The sequence below is a fragment of the Oreochromis niloticus genome, linkage group LG23, assembly GCF_001858045.2.
Source record: "Oreochromis niloticus isolate F11D_XX linkage group LG23, O_niloticus_UMD_NMBU, whole genome shotgun sequence".
In the NCBI taxonomy this organism is placed as follows: Eukaryota; Metazoa; Chordata; class Actinopteri; order Cichliformes; family Cichlidae; genus Oreochromis; species Oreochromis niloticus.
The window spans coordinates 25906877-25932285 of NC_031986.2; the positions used below are offsets into that span (position 1 = coordinate 25906877).

Here is a 25409-nt window from a genome sequence, read left to right on the forward strand (position 1 = left end):
GACACAAAGGCATCTGCTGTGACGCTCACACTTTGATAAAGTCTTGCGTGTGTCAGCTTCCTTTTTATAGATACAAAAATATGTCAATGTACTGATCTGAATTATAATATTTCTGACTGTCAAAATTTCCCAGATTCAAATCGAATTTAATCGAATCGAATTGAATCGAATCGTGGATCGAATCGATTCGGGACCTTGTGAATCGGAAATGAATCGATTCTAGAAATCAGTGACGATACCCAGCCCTAGTTTAGAGCGCGTTTAATAAAAACAGCCAACCTTATCGGCAGAAAAAGGCTAGTCCAAAGTTTAGGCGCTACAACCTCAAGTGTGTTCACTAGGGGTGGGCGGTATAAACGGTATATGGTAGAAACGATATGAATTTGGCCAACGGTAGAGATTTTGACTGTACTGCTCTACCGCGATAGCGCATGTTGATGGTGTCATCAAGCTGCGCCTGTTTTGGTCGAAAGCATCGCAGCGGCTGCAAGCATGGGGAGGAGGAGGAGGTCATATGCACCTGGTTTGGGTTTAAGCAGTCGGATGTTAAGCAGAAAAATATAATCTGCAAATTATGCCTGGCGACAGTAATAGCGAAGAGACGAAGCACATTTTGGAATATGAGGAAAGCCAAGAACTGCGCTTCCTCCACTTTTGTACCATTGATTCATTAATGTTGAATTCTCTCGCAGCTGCTCTATTCCCATGTTGTTGCAGTATATTAATGACTAACCTCGTATTGTGGATGGATTATCTCAGTTGTTCTCGTGAGTTAAGTTTAGTCAGTTTACACCATCTTGCCATGTGATTGCATTTGTCCCTAATCATCAGGAACCCTCCCGTTAACTTTTATCATCCTCTGCTTTACTGTGTTTACATTATGCTAACATAGCTGTGTTGCTAGCAATCACATAGCACATCATTAAATGCCAGCTAGCCCAACTTCAGTAACCCTAAAAAAGTCACTGCTGTTTAGTTTTCTGTCTTCATTTATATTGGAAGTGACAGCAGAGCTGTACATTTTAATTTTTTCAGAAATCTCTCAGTCAGATGGAAACTAGCGAGCTAACATCCTGCTAACTTCTAACTCCATTAAATTTAATAAAATCTGTTTTCATGGATGCCTGGATGTTAAACTTAATTGTTACACCTAGTAAAGTAGCAATGCTGATAATTTTATTAAAGATGAAAGAATTTAGACAGTTTTTAACTCTCAGTTATGTTGTAGTGTTCGTTTGACTTTGGGACCTGAAGCGGACAGAGTTTTGGACCCAGATTACTCCGCGAGGCTCCTGACTACAGTAGCTGTAATGCTCTGACAATCCACCAAGCGGTGCGGCTTCGTATCTTACCAAAGTTTTACTAAAACATTTTTGACAGATTTTTGAGCGCCGTGTACCACATAAATTCGGTTTGAGGTCAGTAAGCACAACCAGAATTCATACCAAGGCTCGCAAAATTTCAAAATCTCTGGTAGCCCTTCGGGCAGGCACTCTTCAGTTTTTGGTAGCCCAAAAAAAATTTAAGTAGCCCGAATAAAAAAGAGAGCAATTTTTTAATGTTTTGTTTCCTTTACAATATTATACATTAAGGTATAATATTGTAACGGAAACAAAAATTAATCAGAAAGTTGTTAAAATACAAATCACAACAACTGTATAAAAATCACAGTCATCAACTCAAATACTTGGTTCTAATTGAACAGAAATTTCTATGAACTTGTAAAAACTGTGTACAACATGAATCAGTCTGTGTCAGATCCTGAATCTGAAATTTCCACTGAAGTCAAGGGTAAGGGGTGAGTGGAACCAAGATCGAAGCCATTTGCTTTTTGAAGTTTGCAAAGACTGCTAAATTTTGACAATGATAGTTCACTCTTTGCAACATAGTACGCTTTTGAAAGATTTTTCAGGACTTCTGCTTGTGCTTGGTTTATTTTTAGTATGTTTTTTGCAATTGCTGTTTGTTCTGGGAAAGATATTGCAGACTGAGCAATAATGCATTTCTTGCATTTCTCGTGGGTTCTGATGGGGTCTTTCTTAAAATTACTGGTCCCAGTTACAAAGGCGCTTGTCGACTCAAATGAAATGAAACTCACAACACACCTGGCAGAACATCATGTTATTTAGCTCGTCATATTCCAGCCACAGAAATTCTTTTGTCCATGAAACCAAAAAAGCTGAGCTTTCTTTTTGCCTCATAGTCTGATTTGTCATAACTTTTCCATTTTGTGGTAGGCTTTTATTTGGCTGTCCCTTCTTCACCCTGACCTGTCTTATTTGGCTCAGCAGAACTAAAATACCGGCGTAAATCCTGCTGCTTTTACACACGTACTTACATAACGGTCAGCGATTCTCTGCGCAATCAACCTCTCACATGTTTAAGCTTGCTGTGGGAGATTTCACTTGTTACGTTTGAATAGTAAGCTAATGAGTGATAAGACGATGTCAGAGGAATTGGTGCGCAATTAATCGTCACTCACCAATCAGTACTGCCGCTCTCTACACACCGTTCGCGCGATCCCAAAGTGAAAGTGAAAGCAAAAAACAAGCACAAATTCAAACGCGATTTCAATATGTCATATATTGACAGTGGCTCATCGATGCCAATGACATAATTACTCAGCTACATTTTCGAAAGAATGCAAAAGCATTGACATATATTTTCCCTTCCTATGATAGCCCGACGGGCAGGGCTGAGATAGATTCTGGTAGCCCGACTGGAAAAATCACTAGCCCCGGGACGTCGGGCTAGCGATTTTGCGAGCCCTGCATACATAAGGTGCACCGGATTATGAGGCGCACTGTCGATTTTTTAGAAAATTGAAGAATTTTAAGTGCACCATATAGTGCAGAAAATATGGTATACTGAAGAATAGAATATATCGCAATATATATCATTACTGCACATGCTTCAAATTATACCGCAATATGGATTTTAGGCCATATCCCCAGCCCTAGTGTTCACCTCTGGATTTAAAATAAGAACGTGGCACAGTTATAAGCACCACCTAATTTTTGCAACATTTCTGGGCCAACGGAAGAGGAAGGTTTGAGAAAGACATGAGCTATAGTGAGCTATAGTAATCAAGCCAGGAGAAAATTAAGATGTTAAATATCTAAAATAACTAAAATATCCAAATTATTGAATGACATTGGTCAGATAAGAATGAAAACCATTTAGAACAGTGACATTCTTGCCACCCCAATTCTGTAATCTGTTAATAAAACTAACATGTTAAACGGCTTCAAATGAGCCTAAAATGGAACTAAGGAACTAAAATGGAATATTATATTCTTATGCCCTCAGATAAAAGTAAATATATCATTAGTGATTTTCAGGTACGCTGTTTCAATGCTGTAGCTTCATCGGTTCGAGATTGGAATCTATCAAACACACTGTTTCCCTCAATCAGCTGAAGGAGAAGATGAGTGACAACTTTCACAAGGATTTTTGAAATTAATGGCAATTTGAAAATAGATCTGTTATCGTCTAACTATAATAAATAAATACCTGATTTACCTGGTTTAATTTTTGTTCCGAGCTGCTTTCTAACCCTGATTTTCCTTTAGCTACACTTTTCAGTCTTTACCATTCTCCTTTCTCGGTGCCTTAAAAAACAGAGCGAGTGAAGGATCTCTGCCTCCTCCTTCTCATCTCAGGCGGCAACCCAGCTGTCTGGATAATTTCCTAATGGCCCTGCGGCTGATAGCCAATCAGAGATGGTTCACCACGCCGTGTGACAGGAAATTCAATTAGGCTGCTTTTTTTCTTTCAATATTGCGCTCCCTGACTCTCTCTCTTTTTCTGCCATGCTTTCCCTTTGTCTCTTGCCCTCTCTTTGTTTATAGCATTTCCTCTTTCCTCCCTCTCTCTCTGGCTCTTCCCTCTCACCCCCTGCCTCCTCTCTTTTTTTCATCTCTCTGTTTCCTGGATCTGCCGAGAGAGAGAGTGAAAGAGTAGCTCCGGGCGTCGTATGCCATCCAGGAATACTAAAATAAATAAATAAAAGGAAAGAGTGCTCTTATTTTTCTCCATGACAGGAAAATGAAATCACAGGCTTTATGTCCTGCAGTTGAGATCCCCTAAATAGACAAAATTCTTTTTTCCTCTCTTCATTCCTGTTTGTCCTTGAAGGGCGAATTTAACCATGTGGTGCTTAACCATATATTTCAGAGTATGTACTGTACTAAAGGGAGAATAGCCTGCACTGCAGAGCCCACTAACATCCAGCTGACAGTGTCGGATACTTAGTCTTAAGAGTTCAGCAAAAGTCATATTGTAATTTCATGTCACAAAATGTCATATCATAAAACATAACCATTAAATGCACTGCGGAATCTCATATTGCAAAATGTCATATCATGAAAAGTTAAATCACAAAATGTCATCACAAAATATTGTATCAACTAAATGCTTCACAATGTGCTGCATCACATTGCAAAATGTCGTATGAAGAAATGGATCGCAAAATATTATAACATAAAATTTCATATCGCTAAATGTCATATCGAGAAAACCTTGTAATAAAAAGTTTTTAGTAGTTTAGAAGTGGTTTTTGGATCACTTAATTGTAGAAAACGTTAAGTTGATTAAAAGCTGCACACACAGACACTGTTTGCAGAAAGAATTTGTTTTGGCTTTTAAAAAAAAAGATAAGAAAAGAAAAAGAACTATTTCGTTTAGCAAAAATACCAAAAACTGTTTCCTGACTCAAATATAAAGATTTGCTAGTATTCTTAGCATTTTCTGTATCAATCTGAGAATCAGAAAGGATGTTGCCTTTTTTGTGCATGAAAGTTTTTCTGACTTTCTGTTAGTCAGAATTAATGATTATTGTAGAAAACAGTTCTTGAGGATTTTACAAAAGAATACAGTTATTCATTATTTTCTCTGACACTGTTACAGGTGGATGCCAGTGCAGCTCGCAGGATGAACCCGTTAGCTGCCCTTAGTATTGACCGCAATGCTCTGGTGGGGGAAAACCTTCGCCCCCATGGAGGAATTTTTTATCCTGGCATCCATCCTCTGTCTTCTGAGAAGCCCCAGGAGCCTGGTACCTCGCTGCCACTTGGCTATGATCTCCTGTATAAACCAGATGTATCCCTGCTTGAAGGCCAGAAATCTGCAAATGGATATGTTGGACTGTATAAAAACCCAGCACCAGGACTGCAGAAACCTTTACTTGTTCCTGCTGCAGGAGGTGATGGCTTGGGCTTGGACCGCAGAGTTGGATCCAGTGACAAACAGCCGGAGCTGGGCTTGAATGGTACCAGTAGCTTTCTTAGACTACCTTGGATCAGCCCCTATACCGATGCTACAATGTACCCCTTCCTGGACATGGCATACAAGGCCTCATTCCTGTCTCAGCAGCCACCCTTCATCCACCAACAGCTGGCATATCAATCTTTGTGTGCCTCTAGGCTTGGGAACAGCACGCCTGGAGAGGAGAGACTTTTCTACCTGCCTCCTTATTTACCGGCCCATATCTCTTCTCCACTAGGCCCTCCAATAAGGATTTCTACAGCCACCCCAGCTTCTACAGTACTTTCACCATTACCCCACTGCCAGGACAAGACATTGCAGGGTGTTGGTTCTCAGGTACATCAAGAACCCTCTGCCTTCAGCACCAGTCCTCAGATTCATCAGGAAACCCAAGCTCACGTTGTTCACCATACAGAGCGACAACATGAGAGTAGCAGCAGCAGTGGTGGAAAGTCCACTCAGACCACTTCTACCAAAAATACTCTGAGCAAAACTACTGGTGGAAATAGTAGCACCCATGTTTCCAGCTCAGCTGGTACTGATGCCTTAGAGTCATCCCCAGTTACCCTTCCTTCTTCCTCACTTCCAGCACCCCACCATCTCAGCAACAGTTCTGCAGAACTCCAAAAGTCCCTTAGCAGAAGCACTTCCTTATCCTCAACCTCACTTTCAGTGTGTCACCCTTTTTACATGAGCTCTGAGCGCTCCTCCCCTATACACTCAGGCAGCAGTAAAACCAAAGATGTCACCTCTGACTGCAGTAATAAAGAAAAGTGTATATCACCTGCAAAGACATCACTGGACAGAGTAGGACCTCATAAGGCTGCCAAAACCCCCAGAGAAAAACCTTTGGATTTGTCTGCTAAAGAGATGGAAGGGTTTCCAAGTGGATTCCCAACCAGATTAGAGGCCTTGGCCAAGTTGGGATATGTACCACCATCTCATTACAAGCTGTTAACCAGTCAAGACCAACAGCTCAAAGAGAGTTTAACCCGACCTGTTAGCACATCAGCTAAGACTCCAGATCATCCTGAAATGATCAGCACTACAGGCTCCAGCTGGGCTGCTCCAGGTCCTTCCTCTGCTGTCATCTCTGACCACAGCAGAGGCTCTCAGTCTATGAAAAACCGAAGTGTGGACAATACTCTTCACCAACAGCACCCTCCTGGCTCACCTGGCTCTAAGAGAGTTGAGTTAGCCAGTATTTCCAGTACTGCCTCAGGAGGGCAACCTTCTGCAGCATCTCCTTCTTTAAACACCAAAGTTGGGTGGCCACAAGTCCCACCTACTGACTCCGACAAAGTCCCTCCAAACAGCAAAGGGGAAACTCACTCTGGAAAGCAAATCTTAACTTCTTCTAAGCAAGAGGTTAAAGAGAGCCAGACTAAGCATCAGCAGCCATTTCGTTTGGAAAATGGAAATGGCTCCAGCCAGATGTATAGTGATTCCTATCTTCCTCCTGGCTTAGGTTATACTAATCGCTATGTCCCGTACTCAGTTGCAGAAAATATATCCATGCAGCGACTGTCAATAGCAAGTAAAGGACATGTTTACCCGCATCCACTATTACTCGGTAGCAGCAGCTTTTACTCATCTAACATTCCACCAAGACACGGCCTCCCATATGGAGTTCATTCATATCCAAATTCCCAAGAGATTACCTCAACTCCAGTTTCAAATTATTCAAGTCTTACAAGCAAAGAACAGCTGGAGATCAGGTCCAAGAGCCAGGATAAACTCTGGACTTCAGAAAAGTCAGATGTTGACAGCTCACGCACACGTGACAATGAGAAAGACAAGTCCAAGGCCTCAGGTAAAGGCCTGTCTGCCGTAAGAGATGATATAGTTTGCATTGACTTGGTGCATGATGAGGCAGAAGATGATTTTTCCACCAGTAATTGTGGCTCCACATCTACCAGAACAGAAGATTTCTCCAAACATGTACAAATCAAAGAAACAGAGCCAGGTCCTCCAAAAGGCATCCTTTCAACTCAAGGTACAGAGCAGAGACTAGTTTCACTATCCCACACTTCTCATCACACTTCTTCCTCACCTCCTCCTACTGGTCAGGAAAGCACAGTGGAAATCCCAGAGGAGGAGGAGGAAGAGGCAATTAGTCCATTACCAGATATCCCAGAGGAGGAGACAATGCGATGTGCCCGAACGTCTCCACAGCAGTTTTCTAGAAAATGTAAAACTGGAGCCTCTGCTGGTGCTGGGAATCAAACGTTGAATGCTACTGGTTGTGGGAAAAGTGTTACAAGTGAGGTTAGATCAGAAGTTTCAAGCAGTAAAAATATTCAACCTCAGCAAAGCCCTTCCAGAAACATAAGCTCTTTGGTTCCTGGAAGCAGAGAAAGTAGTTCTAGTGATTGTACTAGTTCAAACAACAGCATGGGAGTAGTCAGTACAATGAGCCCAAAGAGCTCAGCTCACCATGGCAGCACTCAATCAGAAAGTCCCGTTTACAGCAGTACGGGACAGAGTAGTCGAGGCTTCAGTCCTCCGGTTCCAGCATGCAGAAGTTTTAATTCCAGGCCATCACCTGGAGGAGCCATAAACTTCCGACCCCAACTATATGCCAACAGCAACCCGAGAGGCCCCTCATCAAGTAACGGAGATGCAAACAGTCCAAATTTTAGAAATTTTGTTGGGCCATGCTGCAGAAATCTGACTGTCAGGGCGCCAACTTTTGAACCCAAACTTTTCAGCAGCCCAACTCGTGAAAATGTTAACTCTATGCCTACAAGCTACAGGAGCAACAGCCCTCATGGTGAAAACTGCAATGCAGTACAATCAAATGCTAATCCCAGAGCTCCTGCATTTGGAAAGTTTAGTAGTCAGAGTTATGGAAGATCCCTCTCTAAGAGCCAGCCTTCTGGAAATTGCCAAACAGCCGGTGCAAGCAACACCCTCAGGGTTCCCACATATGGAAATAGTTTTACCCAGGGCCCAACCTGTCAACACCTTTCACCAACCAGTGAAGGTCTGAACACGATGCCAGCGGATCCAATGCTGGAGCTGTTAGTTAACAAAGACCTTTCCTCTACCATTAGCTGTGGAAATGAGAAGGAGTTCAACATGCAAGACTGCGTGGATCCTCTGGCAGATGAAGAGGATGGTCACAGCAAATCCCGTCTCTCTGGCCTCACCAAACGCATTGCCAATTCATCTGGCTACGTGGGAGACCGATTCAAATGTGTGACCACAGAGCTTTACGCTGACTCGAGCAAGCTGAGCAGAGAACAGAGAGCACTTCAGGTAAGGCATCATGTCCTCATCCCTTCGTTATTCAATGATGGTATGGTGAGACAGAGAGAGCAAATCAGATTTTCTTTGGTGGTCTGGTGTGCTATCATTACACCACTGCTGCCTGTTTGGGTTTGTTTTCTGATATTGATTTTTCAGCTTACTGTTCATTAAGGTAATTTAAGTCACACTCACTGAAAGGAAACAGACTCCCCATTCACTGAGGTCCAATTCCACAGTGTGAGGCTTCTTGTAAACATGGAAAAAGTATTTTAAACCAGGGTTACTTTTTAAAAAATAACATTATCTAATAAAGTCCTGGAGCAGGGAAATGCACAGGAGACTGAGAACATTTACCAAATAATAAGTTGTGCCTGAAAGAAGGTCATTTCAATAATTTCTTGTCCAGTTATAACATTACGATAACCCTAAAAAAATTGAGATTTCCTTACCTGGATGATTGAGCATGCATCAAAAACCCTTATCATGGGTTTTTATGAACATTCATATGTGGCTTAAAGTTGCTTTGACATTTTGGCTACAATATGGTTGGAATGCAGCTTTTAACTCAACTGTTGTGGTGTTTCTGGGTTTTATTAAGAAATTAAACATGAACATATGTGTCAGTTTTGCCTGCTGATGCACAGCCAAGGAGATATTTGTAGGAGGAAGCAGGAATTGGTTTTCTCTGAGAATGCGGTCCCTCACTAGCTTCCCACCTACAAATTATCTTTGGAAGTTGCAGGAGGAGTAAAAAGAGAATGCTGTGATTGTTGTGGCTACTACGTAGGAGGAGTGAATCTCAGCATATGCTGCAGACCGCTGGTCTTTGAGTTGCGGTTTTGATTTATCACCTGATTGTTCAATAAGAAAAAAACAAAACAACCACAGCATAGCATCAGCAGTTTTAAACGCCAATTGTGGAAGTGATGGACAGTTAAGGACATGAACATTTGGATAGAATCACAGTTTGCAGGTGTCTGAACAACTAAAACCCTCCGACTGAGTCTAAAGTTCATTTTCATTGTTGGTTGTTTCTTTTGCTTTCATGCACAGTCAAATCACTTAAATCCTGTTTATACAGGACTCAATGTACAAAAACTGAATGTAAATATGGGCTTATATGAGGTGGCTAATGAGTGAAAAATATTTTGAATTTATTCAATGATGTGGCAGTAACAGAGGAGGTAAGTAAGGCAGAAACAGTAAAATGTTGCTTTAAAAAGCAATTATAAGCCACAACCTTAAAGTTAGCCTCAGCTGATGGATTTTTGGTCTGCATTTAAAGAAATCAGCACTTTCAGCTGCGCTCACAGGGCCAGAGTGTATTGTTAATGCTTCTGTTTTTTTATTGTTAATCCTGATCATAGAGTGTTCAGATCTAATCCAACCATACAAAGAAAAACAACCTAGAATGTCAACAACAGACTTAGCAGACATAACATGGGATTTTAACGGTAAATCGGGAGAGGAGGTTTTTTTGAATCTGCAGTGAAGAGTGGTTGGATATGAGGAGGTATTTAGGAGGAGAACGGCTGCCTACTCCTCCTCTCTTTTTTTTTCTGCCTGCTGATATTTGGGGTCGAGCTGAGGTCGAGTTAGGATAACTCAGCGACTCTGTGGCTCCAGGCGACTGTTAACCTGATGGTTTTTTCCCCAAACTGGGAAGGAAGGAAGGAAGGAAGGAAGAAGTCTCTTTTGCGTTCTTTCTTCCTTTCTGTCTCTATTTTTATATGTTTATCTTGGCTTTTTCTATTTTTTCTCTTCATCTTTCTCTCTGAACATCATTTTTGCTTTCTGTTCTTTCTGGTCTTTGTTCCTCCTTCACCTCCTCCTCTTCATCCTCCTCTCAGTAGATGGAAGAGGATGAATTCAGTGTTTTGTTTTGGGTTTTTTTTCCTAAGAAGTCCTTCCTCCTGCAGTCCCAGATTAGCTTTGACTTCTTTAAATTTTTTGTTGTTATTTTTTCATTTACTGATGGAAGCTGCTAAATGAATAAATGAAGTACATTTCCAGACAGGCAGCTTTAGAAAGCCTATACTTTACATTACTGCTGATGTAAAGCTATTGAATTATTTTGGACACAAAATAAAATATTAGCTGTCTAAACTAACATGATGAATATTTCTTTAATTAACATGTTAGATTTCAGATATATATCCACATTCAGGCGAATAGATAGTGAGACGAAAGGTTGAGAGCAAAAAGCACCACACTTCTGTTAAATCTATTTGTTGTGGTTTTAGGTCTCTTTCTAGACATTTGTATCTTTTGTGGTTGTTTTGTATCTTTTTATGGACATTTTCCATCCTCTATCTTTTTCATCATTCTGGATCTCTTGAATGTCTTTTTGCATCTGCTTGTAGCCACTTTGTATCTTGTTACAGTCTTTATTCCATCTTTTCTTTGTGGCTACTTTCTAACTCTTTCTGTTATGGTCATTATACCGTCTTATGGTCATTTTCTTTTTGTGGTCCTTTTTATCTCGTTCTGTTCATTTTCTGTATCTTTGTAGTACTTTTTCATCTTTGTTGTCATTTTATATGTCCTCATGGTAATTCTGCCTTTTTTTTTATAAGGTTTTTGAATCTCTTCATTTTGTCATTGTGTCTTGTGGTCAATTTGCCTAAATTTGTCATCATTTGATGTCTCTTTGTTTTATGGTCATTTTCTGCCTTTTTGTGGTCCTTTTTCATCTCTGTGCTTTATCTCTCTTTGTCTTTGTTGTCATTTTATATCTTTTTTACATTTTGCCTTTCATTTTCATTTTTTTTATCTCTTTGTGATCATTTTGCATCGCTTTCTGATCATTTTCTGTCCATTTCATTTTGTGCCATTTTCTGGTCTTTTTTTATTTCTTTATGGTCATTTTTAACCTCTTTCTGTTGATTTTGTGTCTCTTTGTGTTCCTTTCTTCATTAATTACAGTGTTGAGTTTAGCATTAAACCAACAGGTCCACAAGGATACACAACAACTTCAGGGTCTTGTGTTTTCAGTAAAATTCTTTTAACTTTTTTTTTTTTCAGCTGACACTTGAAACCCAGACACCAGATAAACTAATTACACAATATTACATTTAGCCATTTACTGTTGCACATGCATGCTTATTGTTACACTGATTCTTCATGTTGGGCTCCATGTTTTCATGTGTTTTCCGGGTGATTCCTGTCCGTCTGTTTATTCCCTGATCAAAGCTGTTTGCTCAGTCAGTCGTGGCTCCTGAAGGAGGGTGCTGGTGATGCTCAAATTAACTCACATTTTTGCTCCTACGCCCCTGGGTGCTCTCAGCTCTGGGCGGCAGCGTTGGATGGATTTGTAGATCGTTTCACGGGCCATTAATTTTTAAAATGGGTTTGCGGTCAGGGCAGAGTGAGGTGAGTGACTAATACCAGGATGTCAGGCAGCGGATCAGGGGAGCAGGCACCAATGGTTAGTAAGGGCATAACCAGCCTGTAAAACCAAAGATGAGGCTTTCAGAAATGAGTGTGGTGCATCTTGGGATGTAAGCTGTAAACATGCATCTTCTTCTTTAGGATCATAACAAAATGTCTTTCAGACATGATTGGAGGTTTCTTGATTTGTTTAGATATCTTAGTTCAGGTAACAGAGCAGATAACAGGAGTGACAAATATTTAAAATCTGAAAGAAAATATCACGTGCTGGTGCCTACAGAATATCCTAAACAAGAGCATCTGAAAAGACATCGGTAACAGTGAATGGGGAGAGGCAGGCGATATTAAAATACTTAAGGAATATAAAGCGATTTTTGAGATGAGCACTGCAAGAAAGCTCGCCAATGGTTAGAATTTAAGCAATAAAGTAAGCCGAGGTCTCTTTTTTTATTATTAACATGGCCATGAAACTCTGTCTTTAAAAGAATCTCAAATGACAAATTGCTTTTAAGCACAGAAAAAAAACTATTAATCCCATTAATAGCTCTTTAAAGGCAATAAAAACTTTACATTACAGGACTTTATGTAATAATCAGTAAATAAGAAAATCTGATCATGTAAAGAAAATAAAATTTGGAGTTAAGTACTCACACAGCAGGCTCAGCAGATGCTGAAGCACATAGAGTGCAGAGCTTGCCAACTTTCTGAAGAGTCAGACCTCCAAACTTCATGTGACCTTCAGATTTGCTCAAGAACAGTGGCAGAGACCTTCATGGAATGGGTTTCCAAGTGGATGCAGTGGTGTAAAACACACTCCCACTGGACTCCAGAGCAGTGGAAAAGTGTTCTCTGGCGTGACAAATCAAACGGTCTGGCAATCTAATGGACAAGTCTGGGTTTGGTGGTTGCTAAGAGAACAGTACTTGTGTGACTGCACTGAAATAGAAAACGACCAAAACTGAGTCAAGCTGCATCGAATCAAGCCAAGTAGGCACTAGTGGAAAAGGACTTATTCGTTCCAGTGAAAGAAATGTCTTAATGCTTCAGCATACCAAGACATTTTAGACAACTGCATGCCCCCAATTTTGCAGGAACAGGTTGGTGATGCCTCCTTTCCTGTTCATGTTGGAACAGGAAAGGAGGCATCACCATCAGGAAACCTACCAAAAACCCACCCAATAGATTTTTTGCTAGGATTTCAGTGTTTTTCAAAGTCCTTATTCTGTATTTTGTAGTGACTCAAATAAAATTCTGTCACACAATACGCAGGGATAAAAATTTTGGTGACCATTAAGTTATGTACAGGTGACGTTAAACAAGCCCAAGTTGAGACAGACATATACATAAATATGATCACTGAACTATGATTTTATCAAAAAGAACTGTTAATCCATAGTTCAAATGAATGAATGAACTGATTTTAAAAACCCTAAATTCAAAATCATTGCGCTGAGTTTGAAAGTGTTAGAGGTGAAAGAGGTTAGATGAAGTTTAAAAAAACTAAAAATGAAAAGAGATGAACATGCTGAAAGGAGTTGAGGTGTAAATGCTAAAAGTTTCAAGCAAACTGTGATCCCAAAACCAATCTGACAGATTGTGAGGAGGAGAAGAACTGAGGGACTTTGTGTCGTTTGAAGCTTCCTGAAAGGAATCAAAGTGTGAGTGTACTTTAATTGGTCATAAATGATGGGTCACTAACAGCATATGCAGTTATTTTACAGAAATGCATTAAATTTGCTGCCTTTGGTTGATTGTTTGAAGGAAAGAAAGATTCTCCAAACTATGATGCTGTTTTCTGGACTTCATCCCAGCAGCACCTGTTCACTGTTTGTTTGGAGCAGCTTCACATATTTCTCTGCGTTTGTCTGTTGCAATGCCAGCAGGGAGTATTTTTTACCTTTCAAAGCAGCAGAGTCGAGGGGTCACAGAGCGACTTCTGAGTGTTTAGGATTTGTGGTGTGTTTGTGTTCTGAGGCAGTGAAATCATGAAGCTTCTCGAGGCTCCAGCTGCCACAGAGAAACAGAGGTGAGTACCTCTGGCTGACAGCTGCCGCCGCCTGTGAGGATCACTGAAAGTCCGGAGTTAGAGGCCGAGAAGGGAAGGTGATGGCGACCAAATGCTGATTCTTTTTTAGGGACCAATCCTACAAATATTGACTGAAAGAGGTCAAATACCAAATGTGAACAGGATCCAGTTCAAAAGCAGAAGCTCTTCTTTCTGAGAGCTGGAAGGTGACCCAAAATCTAAAAAGATTAAGATTTGTCAAGTAAACAAACCTCTAACCTCTAGCGGGCTCATTATGTTACCTGAACATCACTTGCGTAAATTTGTATACCAAGATGCACTTGTTTGTAGTTTCAGGGAAATACATTTTCCCTGAAACTGGTATTCAAATCATTTGCAGATGGCATCATTTAAAAGCAGATATATGGGCCTGTTGTGCTCATTTTCAGCACTGTGCTTTATTTTTGGACCCACTGCAGTAACTCTGAATGATAGTTCAGAATAATCCGCATGTATTGTATACTAGCCCCTTATGTATCTCCTCAGTTCACACTCCATATTACATGAACCATTTAGGGTCCTGTGTCTTAAAGCCCTCATTAAAAGTTCACTTTCTTCTGATTGGCCAGCTCATGGATGCTTGCCTGGGGCTAGCACCGAGTGCTCGTTAGCTGGTCAATATTGAAAGTACCACAGCTTTGGGTTCATAGGGATCACTTTTATTTTTAGTTACCTCATTTGAAACTCCTGAAATGTTTACATTTAATAATATGTATTACTGAAAACAAGGAAAACAGATCAAACCTGTGCTGTACTGGTTGTTTGGTTTTGTATATTCACATGGAAACAAAACAGTAACACTGCATGACTCCAGTTTTGATGGGCCTAAACCCCCGTCCACACAGGGTTTCAATCTGGTTGCCTAGGTAACCCGCTAACGTATTTACTACCCAGTCATATATTGGCGGTATCCTTAGCACTTATTGGTGTCCGCTTTAATTGTGTAACTTAATGAACAGTTTAACTCTAGACCAATCCAACGCCAGCAAATGTTTCCTTCATTATCACTAAAAGTCAATAAATGTCATTGACTTTCTTATGTCTCTGGTTGCCATGTTGCTTCACCGTGTGTGGATGATGCTTTACATTAAGAGCCCAGGGTTCTAAAAACTCAGGTATCAACTCATGCATGTACTGCATAAACTCTATGTAAAAGATTCTTTGTGACTCTACTTTTTAAAGCATCAACCTTACTTTAACGTTTACTTTGTTGCCATGTTGGTTTTCTGAAGCCAGAAATGACCATCTTTGGATGAGAAGGTCAAGTTGTAATTTTTCACCTCATACCAAGCGGTTTGTTTTGCAAGCTGCATCTACAGTCCGTATGGAAGCATCACACACACACAAACACAGATACCTTCAACTTAGTGTGAAGTAAAATCAAAAACTGGAGCTCAGTCTTCTTCTCTGTTAGTACAGTTAACCACACAGCGGCTGCATCATTGGTTAGATAGTCCAGGGGTCCCATTCAGGGACTCCAGATAGCTGAGCAGCTAGAGCCACCTGTGTCGCCACCCACCTGTCAGTCAAAGAGGCCACATCCCTAAGAAGGCAAACTTTGAGTACAGTTGTTAGAAAGGAGAACATTAGCTACAGAGACCAACACAGTCGTTGTATTAAGCTGTAAACAAGTTCATTTCATAAATGTGGACATTTATGAAATGAACTTTTTTTTATCTCCAGACTTTGCTGCTTGATCAATCTCAAAATTTTTAACTGGTCCTCTATCCTTCATTTTTTATTGAGCTCACTTGTTTTTTGTTTTTTTTCATGTGTTTGTTTGTTTCATTGAATAAGCTGCTGTCTCTTGGCTAAATCAATTATAATAAGTGGACTAATTAATGTACTGATCCATCCAGCTTTAGGAGTGCTGGTTGGTTTCTGGGGAAATAATAAATCTAAGATGTGTAATGAAGGTCAAGAGGGTCCAAACGCCTCCAGGCTAAAGCAACATGCTGACACTTTCTCGTGTTTCAGGCTCGACCGACGCAAACTCTCATATGTGCTTTTCTGTTTTTCTCAGCGTGCCATGCTTCGCTTCTCTGAGCTGGAGCTGAAAGAGAAAGAGGGAGACAGAGGAGGAGGAGGAGAAGGAGATGAAGAAGAAGTGGAGAAGGAGCTGGCAGAAGGCCAGCAGGGAGAAAAAGAAGAAAAAGAGGAGGAGGAGGGGAGAAGAAGAAAGATGAGGCAGGTTGGGAACGCTGCCAGCAGAGTGAGGGGAGGCAAGGAGGGGGAGGAGGAAGAACTCCCACTGCAGCCGCTGCCGAGGCTCCGAGAGGTAAGAGGATTTCCGGAGAGTTCTGCAGGATGACGCACACACATGCACACGCACACAGACGCACATGCACATGCACACATCACAGACACACAAAGACATAAAAACACACGCCTTTTTTTTCCCCAGTTGATCTCACTCGCTTGAAGTCGCTCAATTTCTTTGTCTCTTTCTCTCCTTTTTGTGCTCTCTCTCCATCTGTGTGTGTGTGTGTCCGTTTGTGTGTGTGTATCTCACATACACGCACACATTTGAACTCTGGGTGCACTTCTCTCCTTTTAAACTGAGCGAACCGCTGCCCTCATTTTCTCTAGAAAGCCAAGCGTGCCCGTTCAGTCGCACACGCAAACCATCAGCGGTTTCTCTTCCACATTTTTAAAAGTAAAAGTTTTAAGCGCAGAGTCCCGATTTGTTTTGTTTCACGCTCAGTTCACGCTGCTAAAAACAAAAAAAGTCCCAACACGTTATTTCAGGATCATTCAGTAGGTGTTTTGAAGGTGGTCGGTTTTGGCTCGTTTCAATGAGTTTTTCAAACTAACCAAACAAGTCTGACTGTGATGATCCACTTTAAGTCATTTTTAACTTGAATTTCTAGCAGGTCACAGCTCCACAGGCTGAAATCTGAGACATTTTAAGGTTCAGTTGTGTTACTCATGGCTGGATTTTTATGTTGGATTTAAGAAATTTTAACCTACTGTCAGTTTTTTTTTTTTTTTTTTTGCTTCAGATAATTCTACATATATAGCAGTTTATGTTATTTTGTTTGCAGTGTAAAATTACATGGGATTTTTACTTCTGTGTTAAAGCTGCACTGTAGATACATTGTAACCACACGCCCCTCTGAAACCCTACAACATATCCTAAAGTTCGTCTTTGTTAAAACGTAACTACACACTGCGCTGGTGCAGGCCCCGACTATTGTGATTGACCTGACCAGTGCCGTAGATTCCTCCTGAGCATTTTCAACATTTTAGCAGGTTTTTTTTACAATTTATTTATCGGTAAGAGTATAGTCATTGTCTCAATATAAAGACTCACATATGTAAGCAAAGTCCTAGAAGGAATGTACAAAGAAGTGAAAAAACCTACAAAAATCTTTAATAATTGGCAACGGTGTGAAGGAAAAACTCCTTTTCAATAGGAAAACACCGCCAGCAGAACCAGGCTCAGACCAGGACAGCCATCTACCCCAAATGGATAGGGGTGAGGAGAAGAAAAGTATGAATGCCGATAACAGTGTCAGACAGTTACAAAGGGAACGTGGTAGGCTCTGCAAAGGCTCTGCAAAACTGTGGTTGTGTTATAAGTATGGAGTGTTCTCCTTATCCACCAGCAACAAGTCTGACACTCTGAACAGGGAACTTATAAGCCCTTTAAGTGAGCCAGATACCCTATTCTCCCAAAGCACACTCGGACAGAACACCTGAGGAATGTAAGCAAATGTACGCTCGCAGCTTCAAGCATGTCACCCAGGAAAAACCCACATCAGCCAGAGCTTTAAGGACCTCAGGGCAAATATCATCCAGTCCCAGGGGCCTGCCAGAGAGGAGTGCTTTGAAAACTTCAGCAACCAACAACTTCTGCCCTTACAACCAAGTCCTCTACCTGATCCCCACTTCTTCCATAACCATGTATTTGCTTCAGCTACTGCTAGAGCAACTTTCCACTTGGTATGCTGGTAGTAGTCAGCTTCTTCCAGAGCCCCACAAGATAAGTTTGATAGGACTCATTTTTAACTTGTGGTGTCCCTAATTGGGTTTGGGGGTTTCTGCTACATAAAGCAACTACCACCTTGCTACAGACCCTAGCAACATAGAGGCAGACGTGGCCTGTTTGGACTCGGTGTTGCTGGTCTCTGATGTTCTGGTATGATTTGAAGATCTTCTGGACCACGACTTCTGCTAGACACGTACAATGTATCCTCCCTACACAACTGGGCACACCAGGCCTCTCCAGCATCCTCCTCCACCATTGTTACTTGATGCAAATCATCACCAGGTTGCAATCGGCTGTCAGCTCTTCTCCTGTCTTCATCCGAGGGGCCCAGCCATGCAAAGCCAATTATTCTATTACAGTATTGATTATCGATGTGCAGCCAAAGGTGTCTTGGTGCCGTGTGTATTGATGAACACTCGTATGCATGAACACCGTGTTTGTTTTGTACATCTGTGGTTAGCACAGAAGACCACTCATGTTCACATCTGCTGTTTCTCCAAATCTAACCCCTCCAGGTTTTACCGTCATCACCTATTGTGCGCTCTCCAGCACCCAACCCAAGAACTGTGTAAAGGTCAGGTACTCCTGACTGTTGTTTGACACACAAGTGAAACAATAGTCAGAGCTTGTTCCCTCACCCGCATAGGGAATAAAGGTGAACCTGCCCTTTGTAGCTGCTTCTCAGCCTTGGAAATCCCCTCTCCATTCCCTCTCTAGGAGATTGGTTTCAGAACCAGTGCAACATGTTGACGTGACCCCCACTATCTCCAGCCAGTATCTCTCAATCTGTCACACAAGTTCATTCTCATGCTTCTACAGAGCAAATAAATAAAAGACCGGTGAACATCTATATACTGTTGTGCTTTTACTGCCTTACTGCATTTTCAGTTTTGCTGGCTTTGTGAGAAAGGTGATACAGTTGTGCTTTTATTGCTTTATAGGCTATGTGGGATTACATTTTAGGATTAGGAGAAGCCAATGTTTGTTTGTTTTTTGGATGACTTATAAATATATCTGACTTTGTGACTGTGTAATAATCATTTCCTTGAATACAAACATTTTCCATTTGAATGATAGTGTTGCCTTACATATGGCAACTTTTTTGGGGGGGATTTTATGTCTGATTATTGCTGACCTCTGCTGCAAAAAAAGATTTTTAATGAAATCCTAAACTAATCAAAGGATCTCAGAAACATTGAAAGTATTTTTTGACAAAATTCAAATCAGCAACTTAAAAACTTTTCGGGAAAATCAAGAGTTGCTCAAATCTGCCGCTGCTGCTCTCAGGGCAGTTTTATTCTCTGTGTGCGTGCTAAGCGGCGGTCTTTAGTGCACGCAGCCAGACAACAACGTTTCCATGACGATTGCTTTGATGGCCCGTTGCCATAGCGCATAATGTGCCTGGAAGCAACGGGAAGCAGGGCAAGTCAGATGATTCAAAGAAGAGAGAGCATGGGAATATATGGAGGGAGAAAGATAGGGAGGCGGGATGATTAAAGAAAGGATGAAAGAAGAATAAAAAAGATGACAGAAGAGAGAAAGAAAGGAATGAGGTGAAGAAGAGAAAATGTGAAGATAAAGATGGAAAGAGTGAGCGAGAGACATAAAAGATGAGGGAGAGTATAAGGCGCCTGTCTTTGATCCGCTCAGCGGAAAAACAGAAAGCAGCTGTGTTTGTATTGCTCACTTTGTGAGGACTCAGCTTCCTTATGGGGACAAAAAACAAGCAAAAGGTAAATCAGGACACTTGAGGGTGAAGATGAGGTTAAGGCATAATTTTTCCCTGGTTTTTCAGAAGGTCCTGGATGCCATCTGGGTCGGTGGTGGTGGTCTCCAGGGGAAGATGAAAAATGTTTCAAATAAAATTATAAGAAAGCAGCTGGCTAAACCCCTGAAATTAAGCTGCAAGATGAAGGACTCCTCTGCTTGCAGCCTATAAATAAAGGAAGTTGGGCTAACATATGCTGTTAAATGATGAGGGCACACAGCTGTGTAGGTTTTGGTTCAGTCAAGAGCAACAAGAACACATATACTGTAATATCGCCTAAGTCTAACTTCCAGTTTTTAGTGCATGGTGTCAGTTGAGTTTTTTTAGATCAATTTACCAAGTCACATTTCGTAAGAGGCAGGTCATAAAATTTCCAAAGTAAAATGGCAAAAAACACCCCAGAAACAACTGGAAATAATACTAACCGACTGACAACAGTTGTCTCCAGTTGACCAACCTGAATGCATAGCTCTAACTGTCTTTGTCTTTGGTTGTAACTAATAATGCAAAGTCTGTTGGCACTGAATGCAACTATTTTCATTTGGCTTATGGAGTACCACCACAAATCTTAGCTGTTTGTTTTTTCTGTGCATTCTTCTTCTTCTTCTTTAAATCACTTATTGAAATCAGTGTCTTGAAACTATTACAAATTATGCCAATGTGTTTGGAGTAGTTAGTGTCTTACCTCAGTGGTTAAAAGGAGGTCATTTTAAGATTCAGGCCCTGTACATGAATAGTGGTGTTAAACTAAGGTGTACATTTTTTGTTTGTTTTTTTGTTTTTCATGCAGGTTTACACTCTCCCTGCCCTCACAACCACCTCCCTGTCTTGCCACTTTGTTGCAACTCCGACAACCTTCCCATCCCCAAGGAGAAGAATGATGGCTTTATGGAGAAAGAGAAAAAGAATGAACATGAAAGAGGAACTGGTCAGGAGAAAAAGACAGAGAACACTAGTTTTGGTTCACAGAACGAACAACAACAAAGGTTTTTCCCCCCATCCAGAGGACTGTTTCAGGGAAACACCTCCACCCTGATGTCCAGCCCAGGCCTCACAGGTTCGAATCTGAATATGGAGATAAGTCGGCGGCGTATCTTCAGCCTTGAGCCTTTCCATCAGAGCAGCATCATAAACAGCCGGCTGAAGAGAGGGAGGGAGGAGGACAGAGAGGAGGAGATGGAGGTGGAGGAGGGGACGGAAAATCTGAGCAAGAAAGCCAAATTCACAAACGGTAAGAATTCAGAAAGTCTTCATGTCTGTGATTTTGTGTTGGGATGCTGGATTCTTCTCCTACTGACTCACTGGTCTTGATTACAGAGGCATCTCTGGAAGACGTGAAGAAGCTGAAGGTCTGCATCGAGTTGAATGGCCTTCGGCTCAACAAGCCCCGCCTACCCGGGGAGTTCAACCAATGGCTTCCCACTGGCCAGAGATCAGCAGAGGCCAACAGGAAGTTCAGAACAGATGTCCCATCCATCAGGGCGAGGTCAGACATCAGCGAAGGCTGGTGTGAGCCCACGTTTATGAGGAGGGATGGCACGAGAGGTAAACCCTCAGATTTTGCTCTTTAAACTTTGCTTCATTTCTTGATTTTAAGCTTTTGGATTGACGCTTTGCCTCACAGTGATGATTCTACATGTATTCAGGATCGGACTAAAGAACAATAAAAAAATTTAATGTATTGTGAAACTGGAAACTAAAGAATAAAATGTGTTTAGACACGAGTAGAGACATATCTACAAGCTGACAGCCCATGTCAAGCCTCATGATGATTTGGACTTGTTTCACTAATTAAACCACACTTCTAACCCACGCTGCACGAGGCACACATTTCTGTGTCAGCGGCAGACCTCTAACAGCTTTTATTCTGAAGGCAGAGCTGTGGGTTCAGAGCAGAAAGCTCTGCTGCTGTTGCTGCTCGTGCTGATGAAATCTCTCTCTGCGTCTCTCTGCTGTCATCAGTCCTCCACCTCTCCATTTCCTCCTCCACCCCCTCTCATCTCTCCCTCACCGCTCTTTTTCCTCTTTCTGTGATTGCCGGAGCACATGAGTGGAATAACACCAACGACGTATGTGTATGTGAGCGTGTGTGTAAATCTGTGTGTGTATGAACCCGTGCGGCCTCGTGGCGTGCTAATAGCCGTCTAACATCTCCCAGATGGAGCTGTCACACTCGCAGTAATACATAGGGAATGTGTTAGCAGCCTCCTCCTCCTCGTCTTCTTGCTCTGTTTGTTGAAGGCTGCTCGGAGTGGCACTCGCAGTCTCTGCTTGTTCTCTTCAGGATGTCAAATTCACTTTAACTCAGACCAAATAAATCCAATTATATCCAAACTCGCCATTAGTGGTGGTGGTGGTATTGCTGCATCTGATTTACAAAGTCTCTGCTGATTTCATGCGCTTGCCTAAAATCTGCAAATTTATAACATGCTAATGATGCTAATAACAAGGTCTGTAAAGCTGTTACTTTTTAGGAGAAACAAGTTGAAATTATTGCAGACCAACACGTAATTAATTTAAATAAACTCAAATGCAGCACATTTGAATGCTGTAGGAACTTCATTTGTCAAGATGATACAATTAAAAGCATTTATTTAAATGTGATCCATTTAAATCAAAATAGGAATGGACCAAATGGAGCACCCTGTGGTACACCAGATTTATGAAATAATTTAGGTGTTTAATTTGAACACCCGTTGGGCGCTTGTGGTTACTTTTCTGCTCTTGTTGGAGTTTGCTGGGAGTGAACACAGTGTTAGCTCTGAGCAGTTGTTTAATATTTACCAAAGCATGCACTGCAGGGATTTTGCTCACACTGATTGTTTCTCTGTATGGATGAATCTGTAAATACTGAAGTTATGTCAGTTTTTGTTGTCCAGAAGATTAACTTTACCAATGACTAAAAGCACTTTGAAGATATATGCAAAGCCTTCTCAGATAAAGACATTGTCTAGATGGGAACATATGTTGCTCTAAACTTGTTTATTGCATTTAGCACTGATGGTCTAATATGCCACCATCCCATCAGAGACACAGGCTTTTGAACTGAGCACTGACAACAAGCCAGATGGTCCCCCTTCTTTTAGTCCAGAGGATGCTGTGTGCTCCATGTTTAAATAAAAACAAAAAACAATTTCAATGTGTCTGATCACAGAACAGTTTTCCATTTTGCCTCAATTTTAAATGAGCTCTCGCCCATTTCTGTATCATGTTCACATAAAGCTTCTTTGCACGATAGAGCTTTAACCTGCAATGGTGGATGGCACGGTGAACTCTGTTTATCCAGTTCTGGATGCGTTCCTGAGTCCATAAAGTGGTTTTCATGACAGAATTATCCCTGTTTTTAATGCAGTGCTTCCTGACAGCCCAAAGATCAGAAGCATTCATTACTGATTTTAAGCCTTTTTCCTCACACACAGAGATTCCTCCAAATTCAGTGAATCTTTTGATGATATTGTGTATGTTATATGAGGGATTTTCAACTCTTTTCAATTTTACATTAATAAACTATTAATAACTGCAATTCTTTACAGATTGGTGAAATATGCCTCTCATGGATGCTGTTTTTATACCCAGTCGTGTTAATGATATGTAGTCAGTTAACTTAATAACAATGCCCCTCCAACTGTTTCTTTATAGCACCAATGATTTTTCAGGCACTTCACAACTTTATTGACATGTCTTTCTGTCATTAAATTCGAAATAAACTAATATTGTTTTTATGAAAAATGCCTCATTCTAAACAAGACTCAAGCCATAAAAGAACTCCTGCATGTATGGGGTAACATGGAATCTGACTGGGCCATGATACTCAATTTAAGAAGCAGCCCGTAGGACAGTCATTGGTGCGAATCTTGGTGGTAACCTAAGAAACCACTAATGGTTGTTGGTGGTAATAGGAGCCATCAGGCTGTAGAAAGAGTACTTTCAAATTTTGTTGGGCCAGGGGACTCCTGAAAAACCACCAATACCTGGGGTTTAGAAAGGCTGCTGCTGTGACAAAAACAGAGGCTATACAGGACTTTTTGTTGGCCTCAAAGAGGTTCCAGCAAACCATTCAGAAACTCAGGAAGGGAAAGCAGGGCTTGGTATTTTTGGTCGGGGAGTTGCTGGTGCACATTGTGAATACTGCCATGTGGTGTAAGGGGTACTTTGAAAAGCTCCTTCCTTCCTGCAACAACACTGCTGTTGGTCAAGTTTACCAAAGGAAGCAGAGACTGAAAACTTGCTGAATATCTGGGCAAAAGTTTCCCCCTAAAAGCTCTAGAAATTGTTGGGCAGTCTTCACTGACACACCTTTTCAGGGATACATGAACATCTGGGACAGTACCTATGAGGTAGCTGGGAGAGATAGTGGTTCTCATTTGCAAAAAGGGTTCCCTCATATGTGATTCAATTGTCATAGTAACACACTGTTCAGCCTGTTGGAGAAAGCTGAAAAGGAAGCTTGGACCCTCTTTTCCTTCTCGAAAAAATTCCACCCTGGAACAGTGGAAAAGCTCTTTACCCATGGGATCATGGGAGTTTGACTATCAAGTCTGCATGTGTCTTATAAATGTGGAGAATATTTTTTTCCAGGTTCCCTGAGGTGAAGTAAGAGGTACTCTTAACTGTATAACTACAGGTTTCATGAGTCACAGTTACCTGTGGTTATACCTCAGTATAAGCAAGCCTTGACATAAAATCAAGCATGTCTTGGTGGGTGTTAAACTCCATAGAGGATGTCCCTTGTTGCCATTTCTGTTATTCATGGACAGGATATCAGGCATAGCTGGGAAGTGGAGAGTGTCCATTTTGGGAACTTCAGAATAGCATCTGATTTTTGCAGATGGTCTGGTTCTGTAGCCCTTAGAACATACTTTTGACACACGCTGGGACGTCTGCAGCAGAGTATGAAGCAGCTAGTATGAGTGTCAACATTTCTGGTCTGAGTCCATAATTCTCTGCAGGAAAAGAGCAGATAAGTTCTTCTATGATGCAGGAGAGTTGCTGCCCCAAGCAAAAGAGTTTATCTTGTTTATAGAGGATGATAATGTGGACCATGAGATTGACCAGTGCTGCATTCACAGCCACAGGGGAGTTGTACCAGACCAGACAACCAGACACCCTACCCTTATCTGGGATCTCTCTTTGAGGGTGTTTTCATACCTATAGTTTGTTTACTTTGGTCTGAATTAGTTGGTGAGTTTGTAACCTTGTAGCTTTTTCATGTGGTTTGGGTTGTTTTCACACAGAGAAAAATCAGAGTGAACTCCAAGTTAACCAAAATACATGACAATAAAATGCGTGAGAATGTTCAGTCCGCTCATTACCGAGATGTCTGGTTTGGGAGCAACAAAAGTAAATACAGGAAGACATTGCAGTCTTCTGAAGTATCCGAGAAGACTGAGAATTCATGTTCATCTCACAGCTAGTTGCTGGCCCGTACACAACTTTGTACATCATAGTACAATTCAGTATTCCAGAATGCAAAGCATACAAGTAAGATTTTTAGCTCAAACTTGCAACATACCAGGGTGCCGATTTGGCTCAGTCGGATGAACGAGCGACCATGTTCCGCATGGCTGAAAGCAGCCAGCCCGGGTTTGGGTCTGGCCCGTGGCCCTTTGCTGCATGTCATCCTCTCTCTCTTTCCCTCCGCTTTCCAGTCTATATTCACTGTATTTATCCAATAAAGC

General features: G+C 41.3%; 1 protein-coding gene across 1 annotated transcript in view; it reads left to right on the plus strand.

Moving 5' to 3' along the window:
- LOC100706598 (BCL-6 corepressor) overlaps positions 1 to 25409 on the plus strand; it is a 65588-nt gene that overhangs the window by 16540 nt on the left and 23639 nt on the right. The window contains 5 exon segments of the mRNA XM_005462684.4: positions 4909 to 8526; positions 15996 to 16250; positions 20522 to 20740; positions 20743 to 20962; positions 21049 to 21276. Coding sequence (XP_005462741.3) covers positions 4909 to 8526; positions 15996 to 16250; positions 20522 to 20740; positions 20743 to 20962; positions 21049 to 21276 — 4540 coding nt within the window.